Below are 10,251 nucleotides of genomic sequence, written 5' to 3' on the forward strand. Positions count from 1 at the left end.
TGTGTAAGACTAAGTGAGAGTGAGCCTCTGGCCCTGCAGTCTGCAGGAGATGTTATGATTGGGGGATTTTTTCCTTTGCATTTCGTGGCCCCTGAGCCACAACATAGCTACCAAAGCCAACCTCAGCTGATACCTTGCAGCGGGTGAGGTGCTCTTAATATCTGTTTTTTCTTATGTTAAAAAAATGTGTGTGATTGAATGACATCTTTTGTATTTTTGCATTTATTCTGATTTCATACTCTGGTTTGATACTGCTACCCTCTACAACATCATGAATTAGAGAACTGCATTTATTTTTGCTTTATTTTCTGCAGTTTTGACCACAGAGCATTCCGTTGGATGATGACCATGGTGTTTGCCGTGGAGGAAATTAATCGTAATTCAACCTTATTGCCAGATGTCAAACTGGGCTACAGGAGCTTGGACAGCTGTGACCATGTCCACACCAGCCTGCAGGCTCTTTTCCCTTTAGTCAGTCACTCTAAAGAAATGCAGAAAGAAGTCTTAACAGAGGAGAAGATAGGTGGATTTGAAAATGTATCCTTTTGTCTGGCTGATTCTCCTGTGCTTGCTGTAATCGGTCTTGCATCATCTTCACCGACGAGAGCTGTGGCTCAAACTCTCGGCCCTTTCAACATCCCACTAGTAAGGAGTATCCAAAGTGAAAATCTTGCAAACTATATTTTTATCTGCCTTCTTCCGACCACTCCTTTATTTCCACCAGCAAGTTACATGAAAAGTTTTAAAATGTTTCCTTCCTGTTTAATCTTAGTTTAAGTCATTTTGTCTCCCTTCAGGTGAGTTATTTTGCTACTTGCACCTGCCTCACTGACAAGAAAACTTACCCATCATTCTTGCGCACTGTGCCTTCTGATCTCTTTCAAGTTAGAGGTCTTGTTCAGCTTGTCACTTTCTTTGGCTGGCTCTGGGTGGGCACAATAGGAGCCATGGTGAGGTTTCACCTTTTTTATTTTTTTGTTAACCTTACAGTCAGTAAAACTGACACACATGACTTATAAATCCTTTCTCTGCTTATTTCAGAATGACTACAGTCAATATGGCATCCAAGCATTTTCTAATGAGTTCAAACAAAAAGGTGGTTGTTTGGCATTTCATTTGACGATCCCGAAATCACCAACGGAGGCCGAGATTCAAGAAATGGTGGAGAGGTTGCAGAGCTCTACAGCGCAGGTAGTGGTTGTCTTTGCAACTGAGGGACAGCTGGTGGATCTATTTGTAGAAGTAAGTGCTGTAACTATTTATGTCCAAGTATCCCCTTAATACTCTACACAGTAAATTTTAATGCTCACTGGAAAAGTTTGAAAATGTTTCTTCTGTATTTTCCAGTTGGCAAACAGGAACGTGACAGGGATCCAGTGGGTCGCCAGTGAGGCCTGGGTGACGGCAACCCTGCTGACCTCCCCACACTTCCATCCACTCCTAGAGGGCACTCTCGGTTTCTCCTTCCCTGGTGTCAGGATTCCTGGCTTGAAAGAATTCCTGCTGAATGTCCGCCCCTCTCCTGAGCCTGGGATGGAATTTGTTAACATGTTCTGGGAGGAGCTGTTTGAGTGCAGACTGGGTTTTAGACATAACATATCTAAAGAAAAGATGAAAAACTCTCCCAGATTTGATGCTGTTAAATACAATCTAGGCTTTCAGAACATCTCCGAGTCCCTGGTGAGACAGATTCTAGCAAATATGAGTGCATTCAAAGCAGTGGCAAATAAAAACTATGAAGGTGTGAGTGTCAGGCCTGTGTGCAGCGGCTCAGAGGACCTGAGGTACACAGATAGCAGTTACACTGATGTTTCTCAGGTCAGGATATCTTATAATGTGTACAAAGCTGTGTATGCCATCGCACATGCTCTGCACACTTTATTACGATGTGACTCTGTTGGACAAAACAAGGGAACATGTGAGAAACATAAAACCTTTACTGCAGAGCAGGTGAGCTGAACAAATGCCATATGAGTCAACAAGCAGACAAAAACCCTGTTTTTTTAGCTTTATGTGTTGTGCATTTTTCTGTTTCATTACTTGTTATTTTTCTCTTATTTTTACATGCAGCTGCTTCATCACCTGAAGACAATAGATTTCACTAACCAGTTTGGGGAAAAAGTCCAGTTTGACTCCAATGGCGAGCCAGTGCCTCTCTATGACATCATCAACTGGCAGAAAGACAGCAAGGGTGAAATAAGGTGACATTTATTTTCAACAGTGAAAAGTCTCTTTATGAAGTCATATCTGAAAAGGCATTACAGCGCACATTTGGTATGTTAGTACTAATCAGAGTCCCAAATGTTGCACTGTAATCTGATGTCAGATTTTGATGATGTTAGATTTGTCAAAGTGGGGAGCTATGATGGTTCAGTTCCTTTGAGCCAGCAGCTGCAGCTGAAACAGAGGACCATCGTATGGACGGGAGGACGATCACAGGTGGGTCAAAAGAGTAGAGCCACATTTGACCATTGTTGTTTTTCAGCAACAAAAATGTATCTGCTACAGCACATTAAGTCTTGAGCAAAAATGTGTTTCGCAAGGATGTCAAAACCTTTTTCAAAGGGGGTGAGAGGTTCTCACTGACATACGCCAAGAAAAAAAACACAATACTCTACTTGTTAGCTCTTTCTGTAAGTGGTTTCCTAGACTAAAACAGTCACTAATAGGCACCAAACATACTTGTGCCACCATTACAAACTAATAAAATCAAACCTCACCTCACCCTAAATTGTCCCTTGACACCAGATGATAAGTGTTACATGCTGTGAAAACATCAGCATACGCTGCTTCTCCTCAAACAAAATGTTCTCCCTTAGGGGAGGATGAGGAAAATATGTCTGGATATTTTTAACGGCAGGATCAGAATCTGGATTTCATCATGGTTGTTTTTCATGATAGTTTTGACCAGCAAACATCAATTTTAGCCCAAAATATTTCTTTTTCTGCACCAATTTTATCCTTTTCTGCACCATTTAATTTAGGCTTGTGTTTCTGCAGAATTTACAGAGTCTTTGTGCAAGTCGCCAATGCACAGTTTCATAATGAATACATTTTAAAATAAAAGCTGAGGCAATATAAAAATGGAACTCAGGCCACAATTTGTCCCCGTGCCTGACTTTGTTCATAACTGTTGTATAGTGTGTAATGTTATGACCTTATTGTCAGGTGCCAGTGTCTCAGTGTAGTGCCCCCTGCTCCCCTGGAAGCAGGCAGGCCAGGCGCCCAGGAGAGCCGCACTGCTGCTTTGACTGTTTGCCGTGTGCAGATGGAGAGATCAGTAACCAGACAGGTATCTAATCTAATCTAATCTAATCTAATCTAATCTAATCTAATCTAATCTAATCTAATCTAATCTAATCTAATCTAATCTAATCTAATCTAATCATCATTGCTTGCTCTGCACTCAAAACCACACACATGTTGCAAAATGAAGAGTCATCAAAGTGGATGCTGACAGAGGGTGTTGTCAATCTGTGCCACCAAAAGGTTCCACTGAGTGCACGCAATGTCCAGAGTACTACTGGTCAGACAAAAACAAGGTGAAATGTGTCGCTGGGGTTGAGGAGTTTCTGTCTTTCTATGACACCATGGGCATCATCCTGGTCACTCTCACACTGCTCGGTGTCGCTTTGACCGTCATCATCACGACCGTCTTCCACTGTTTCCGATCCACACCGATCGTCAAAGCCAACAACTCAGAGATAAGTTTCCTTTTACTGCTGTCACTCAAGCTTTGCTTCTTGTGCTCGCTGGTGTTCATTGGTCAGCCATCAGTGTGGACATGCAGACTGCGCCAGGCGGCATTCGGGATCAGCTTTGTCCTCTGTCTGTCTTGCCTCCTTGTCAAGACCATTGTGGTCCTCTTGGCCTTTCGGGCCAATTCACCAAGCTCTAGGGCCCTGAAGCTGTTTGGGCCAACTCAGCAGAGGACTCTGATACTGTGTACTACAACTCCTCAGGTTAGAGCTGTAGAAAAACCATCAAATAAAACCTTGACTTTTGACTATTTGACACTTTATGTGCTCTTTTTAAATGGACTCACCCCCTGTTCAATTACAGGTTTGTCTCTGTGCTGGTTGGCTGTTCAGTGCACCTCCATTTCCATTCAGAAATCCAACCTACCAAGCTACAACAGGAAAAGTAAGAGCAACAGTGTCCCATGGTGTCTTTATGGTCTCTGGTTGGAGGTGTCCTAAGTCAGAATAGCCTAAATCCAACACATCTTTAATATGTATTGTACAAATTTAAAAGAAACTGACACCAAATTATTTCCAAGATGTGTTCATCGATTTTTATTCTTTAACCAGATTGTTTTGGAGTGTAAGGAGCCATGGCCTCCAGGATTTTATCTTGTCCTTGGCTACATCGGCCTGCTCGCTTTCCTCTGCCTCCTGTTGGCATATCTGGGACGCAAACTGCCGGACACATTCAACGAGGCAAAGCTCATTACTTTTAGCATGCTGATCTTCTGGGCTGTGTGGATCTCTTTCATCCCAGCTTATGTCAGCTCTCCTGGGAAGTTCACTGTAGCTGTGGAAGTATTTGCTATATTAGCATCCAGTTTTGGACTGTTAGTGTGTATTTTTGTGCCCAAGTGTTACACAATTTTACTGATGCCTGAGAGAAACATTAAGAAAGGCATAACACGAAAATTTTCCAAGTGAACGTAGATATTTTTTTCTTCTGGGTGGCTATGCTGAAGTGATTTAAAAAACATTAAATTAAAACAGAAAAATTAAATAAAACAAAAATAAAAAATACTATTTTGAAAGCTTTAATGTTTCATGGGAAAAAAATAAATTCAGTGAAAAATCACTTCTGTTTTGAGTTTTTATTCCAACAGTAATTACAGGACAGGCTTTAAGTTTACTCCTTCACTTTTAATCACTATGACAGAAAGAGTTGGACACGTACTCCCCAAGATCTTACTTGTACAAGTGGCAAACTATTCTTGAAAGTTTTTTCATCTATCAACAACAAATCAGTTTTCCTGTATTTGGAAAATGATATGATATTAATACTTCTTTTCTGATCTTTAACTTTAAAGGCTGCAGCTTTTAGTAATGAGTTACATATAACATCCTTTTCACCTGTTCACCTTGCGGTCTCATTTTTCTGGGTCCTTTATTGTGCACTAGCTGAACAGAAACTCTTAAGGCTTGGTCCCTTGTTCAAATATGTCTTTGAAGAGAGTCCTTTGAAAGCTACTCCTTTAATCTATAAAAAGATCAAAGTTAACAGTTTTTCTTTTTATTATTTATTGTTTTGTTGTTTTAACATTATGACGATACAGCAGTTTCAGTGATACAATTTTAACAACCAGGTTAAACATTCAAGTTAATCGATGCTAAAAAAAAAAAAAAAAAAAAAAAAAAAATGGATGAAGAGGTTTTTTTTTTTAATATGTTTGCTATTCAAGTTTATTTACATCAGCAAATGTCTTCATAAATATATATATATATATATATATATATATATATATATATATATATATATATATATATATATATATATATATATATATATATATATATAAATAGATAGATAGATAGATAGATAGATAGATAGATAGATAGATAGATAGATAGATAGATAGATAGATAGATAGATACATAGATAGATACATAGATAGATAGATAGATAGATACATAGATAGATACATAGATAGATAGATAGATAGATAGATAGATGGTTGATGGGCATGAGCGGTAGCTGTGGTTAAGGGAAAGAGGCTGTCATTTCTCACTCAGGGGGTTTGATCCCAGGTCCTGATGTCAACAGTACCAGTGGCTGTGCCAGCAGGATATGAAAAAAGTTGGTTAATTTGTAAGTGCTTTACATGGCAGCCTTTGCCATCATGCACAAATGTGTTATGAAGGGATGAATTTAAAAGTGATTTGAGTGTCCAGAAGACTACTTAATTTGTTAGTTATATCCTTTGTATTTATTTACTTTCCATAATAACTTAACATATATACATCCACTGCAAAACAACTGAACAATTCATTCATATGTCTCCCTATCTATGCTATCCAGTCACTGCACATAAATACACTCAGCCACCATACAGTTCATCATCTACTCACCACTCATTCACTTAATCAGTGTGCAAAACATTATAATTTGTCTTTGTATTTATTTTGCAGAGCTGTACGGGAATGCTCTAACAAAGTTTCATTGTGTTTCTAATACAATGACAGTAAAGCTTATTCTAACATTCTATCATTGTAAAAGAAAAGTGCTTTACAACCACAGAACAACAAATCACACCAAGGAGTCAGAGCAAAACCATACGCCTTTTTTACAATTTTCCCATGACATGTTTCTTGGTATTTTTCTCTGGTTTTATCATAATTATGTAACATTTTGGAGCAAAGATGCTAATCAATAGCCCAAATGCTGAAGATAAAATGGCAAATATCTCCACTGCTACAGTGAACTTCCCAGGAGAGCTGACATAAGCTGGGATAAAGGTGATCCAGACAGCACAGAATATCAGCATGCTGAAAGTGATGCATTTAGCTTCATTAAAGTTGTCTGGAAGCTTTCTTGCCAGAAAAGCAAGGATCAGACAAACTATTGCAAGAATCCCTATGTACCCAAGCACAGTGTAAAATGGAGCCTCAGAGCCTGTATTACACTCTAAAACAATCTTCTTATTGCTGTATCTGAAAACCATGTCTGGGAAAGGTGGGTTTAGTTTGAGCCACAGCACACAGATAATGATCTGAATCAAAGTGCAGGAGCAAACTATGATCCTCTGCTGAGCAGGACCAAACTTTGCAGCTACTTTCTTACCAGGGATTGTCGCTTTGAAAGCTGTGACTACAACTATAGTTTTTCCCAAGACACAGGAAATACAAAGTGCAAATGTGACACCAAAAGCTGTGTGGCGCAGCATGCACGTCCAAACTGTGGGTCTGCCGATGAAAGTGAGGGGACAGAGGAAACACAGAAAGAGAGAAAACAACAGGAAACAGCTGAGCTCAGAGTTGCTGGCCTTTATGACAGGAGTTTCTCTGAAGCAGATAAAGACCATCTTTGTGAATAAAGAGAGTAAAGCTCCTACGAGGGAAACAGCTGTGAGAGCGATTCCCATAGGCTCAATGTATGACAGGAACTCGATTGTTTTAGGAATACACTCATCTTTTCTCTCATTGGACCAGTACTCCTGAGGACAGGGAGTGCAGTCAGCTGCACCTGTTGAAAAACGACAGAGAAATTCAGCTTGCTATGTGGCCACATCACACAGCCACAAGAGCTGCAGCAGTGTTATCATCCCTGCTCCTGTGGATATGCCACATCAAGCTTGTTTTGGGAAATATAAGATTTTATCATTGGTATGATACTGAATCATGTTAATTGGTGCATTATGGAATACTTGTTTTCATACCTGTTGAGTTAGCTATGGATCCATCAGCACATGTGATGCAGTCAAAACAGCAGGTTGGCTTCCCTTTTATTTGAGCTTTTCTTGTCCCCAGTGGACAAACAGTGGAGCAAATTGATTTGGGAATCTGGTGGGAAAAAAAAAGAAAAAAAAGAAAATAGGGACTGCTTTGTACGGTACAAAATCATGAAAAAATATTGGTCTTTCGAATTACCGCTTTCCCTGTCCGGTAGATGATATCTTCTTCCTTGATTCTGAACTTATAATCACCATTTGCAGCAGAGGCAAAATGACCCACAGTGACATGTTGAACCTGACCGTCTCTCAGCTGCCAGTTAATTATATCATAGGAAGCAGGAGGGTCACCATTGGCATCAAAAAACACATCATCCCCAAATTGAGTCCTGAAATGTACTCTTTGCATGTAATGAGTGACCTAAGAAAAAGAAACATATTTTTATCTTTTAGAGCATTTTGGGTTTTATTATGTGCTATCATAGAAAACTCTATTTTTTTAATAGTAGCATGTTTCAGTGTTATTATTTCTCACCTCTTTAGGCTGAATTTCTGATAAATTCAAACATGGTTTCATTACTTTTTCTCCAGCTGGCTGGCAGAAAACCAGCTCATGTAGGGCGTGAGCAATTGCATAAACTGCCTTGTAGACATTATAGGACACTCTGAGCTGTGTGACATTGAAGAACACATCCTGGGAATTCATTAATGTCTCGTTGCCCATGCAGACTTTGGTGACTGTGTGCTCCCCCTGTGGCACAGGTGTGCAGCCCACCATCATCTCCCAGAAATCTTTAACAAAGGCTGCATTTGGATCAGTATAGGGGCTGATGTTTGTAAGAAATGGTTTCAGCTTTGGTATGGCCGTCTTCTGCACCACAAAACCCAGAGCTCCACCAAAAGCTTGATACATTTCAGGTGTGGAGAGTGGAGTTGCTGTTATCCAGGCCTCACTGGCAATCCACTGAATCCCTGTGATGTTCTGTCTCACCACCTCCTGCATCAGAGGGTAAAAGTCTCCCTCTACAACAAAAGCAAGGATGACTTTGGCAGTCGACTGCTTGATTGTCTCAACAATGTCCAGAATTTTAGCCATGGGGTAGGTACGTGATATTGGCCTCACATATGCAATGCAAACTTCATACTTTTTAACCTCTGCACTAAAAGCCTTGACACCATTCTGACCATATTCATTGTCAGAGTGTATGGCTCCTATCCACTGCCAGCCAAAGCGCTTGACAAGTGCTGCCAGAGCTTTTGCCTGGAAGTAGTCGCTGGGAATTGTCCGGAAAAATGATGGGTATTTAGCTCTGTTACTGAGGCAGGCACATGTTGAGAAGTAACTCACCTAGAAGAAAACAAAAGTCAGAAAAAAAATGTAAAGGCTTCAATTACCAGAAAGAAGGCAGACAACATCACTGCCACAAACATCTCCTTTTATCCCCATGTAGCTGTACCCTGTTTTTGACCTTCTTTCAATGTGACTTATTGACAGCAGTGTTTTCAACATATCAGTTATTTTAAGCTTATGATGCCACTTTCTTTAAGTCAGTAGTTTCAGTTTAAGTAGTCAGCTGAAATCACAAAGCTCACCTGATGTCATTTTTAGAGGTTAAAAAAATGCCTGAAATTAAAAAGCAAACATCTAACAATAAATATATAAAAAACAGAAGTAGCACATATGGCACATTATACAGTTAACACCTCATTAAAAATCTTACAATGGGTACTTGAAATGGTCCGAGAGCTACAGCTACAGCTGCAGACTGAGATGAGCCTGCCTCTGCTATAAGTGCACATATTGCTGGGGGACACGTTGATGTCTCCTTCGGTCTGCTTGCCAGTGTCAGTGCAGCACGTACAGTATTTGTAGCGGATGCACAGGAGTCAAAAATCCCATAGCCGAGAGATATATTTGGTAGAAGAGCAGGGTCTTTGTTGATTTCTTCAATTGCAAAAATCATCACATGGATCCATCGATAAGCACGGATGTCAAATCTAGCAAGGATTGTGAGATTAGAAGAAAATGCAAAACATCCCAGTTGCAGTGATGTAAAAGAAAAGCAGAATACCATTTAGCATAGATTTTAAAGTCAGATGCATTGATACTTACCCAACACATTTCACTACTGGTGGCTTGCTCTTGAATGTAGAAGTCCTCTGAATTTCTTTTTCAAAAATAGGGAAAATCCCTCCTATCATTAAATCTCCCTGTTTGAACAAGGCAGGCATGTCAAACCTACCTAACAGTTCACAACCAGATACAGTGTTCAAGTAGAGGACAAGGAGTAATAAGGTCATAGCTTTCTGCTGCTCATGCATGTTTGCTTAGCATATTTGATGAGAGAAGAGGTTCCAGCCCTTTTATTGAGTGTGCTGGATGTAGGTAGATATGATCTCTTCATAAAGGTTGACATGATTCCCACAGGACATCCCTAGTTTAGATCATCAGAGGACAGCTACATGGATTTTTATTTTATTTTTCATATATATATGTTATGTGTGTCTCCACTCTTCACAATTTTTTGTTTCTTATTAAAACAATGGGAAACCGACAACAGACACTTTTTTCATGATGTATTTATGGTGTTGTTTTTTTTTTTCTTGTATAAGTCTTTTATTCAACTGCAGGATCAAAAGTGTCATCCCAGGAGTGCTGAAAAATCCTCCATCAGCGGTAATGGAAATATGTGTATTATTCCACCTCAAATGAACTCAATACACTACCCCCCCCCCCCCCCCCCCCCCCCCCCCCCAAAAAAAAAAGAGAGAAAAGAAAAGAAAGAAAAACAACAACAAAAACAAAACAAAACAAAAAAACCCTTAAAACTTAGCAAGATTTT

At 39.7% G+C, this 10,251-nt stretch overlaps 2 protein-coding genes across 2 annotated transcripts; one reads left to right on the forward strand and one right to left on the reverse strand.

Moving 5' to 3' along the window:
- Nucleotides 1–339: 339 nt before the first annotated feature.
- On the forward strand, nt 340–4,667 carry olfcu1 (olfactory receptor C family, u1). The gene is made up of 11 exons (XM_074679253.1): nt 340–645; nt 798–950; nt 1,042–1,242; nt 1,447–1,582; nt 1,718–1,950; nt 2,071–2,201; nt 2,343–2,439; nt 3,169–3,292; nt 3,490–3,962; nt 4,063–4,143; nt 4,311–4,667. Exons 1-11 carry the CDS (start codon nt 340–342, stop codon nt 4,665–4,667), a joined length of 2,292 nt encoding a protein of 763 aa, XP_074535354.1.
- A 1,637-nt stretch (nt 4,668–6,304) lies between these two features.
- LOC141797499 (extracellular calcium-sensing receptor-like) lies at nt 6,305–9,658 on the reverse strand. The gene is made up of 6 exons (XM_074678922.1): nt 9,522–9,658; nt 9,130–9,406; nt 7,944–8,756; nt 7,608–7,829; nt 7,397–7,520; nt 6,305–7,203 (listed from the first exon to the last, which is right to left on the reverse strand). The coding sequence occupies exons 1-6, from the start codon at nt 9,638–9,640 to the stop codon at nt 6,305–6,307; spliced, it is 2,454 nt and encodes an 817-aa protein (XP_074535023.1). The 5' UTR covers nt 9,641–9,658.
- Nucleotides 9,659–10,251: the final 593 nt, after the last annotated feature.

This window comes from Halichoeres trimaculatus, unplaced genomic scaffold (genome assembly GCF_033239565.1).
Source record: "Halichoeres trimaculatus isolate MK-OKI-2021-1 unplaced genomic scaffold, fHalTri1.1 fHalTri1_scaffold_9, whole genome shotgun sequence".
NCBI classification, from domain to species: domain Eukaryota; kingdom Metazoa; phylum Chordata; class Actinopteri; order Labriformes; family Labridae; genus Halichoeres; species Halichoeres trimaculatus.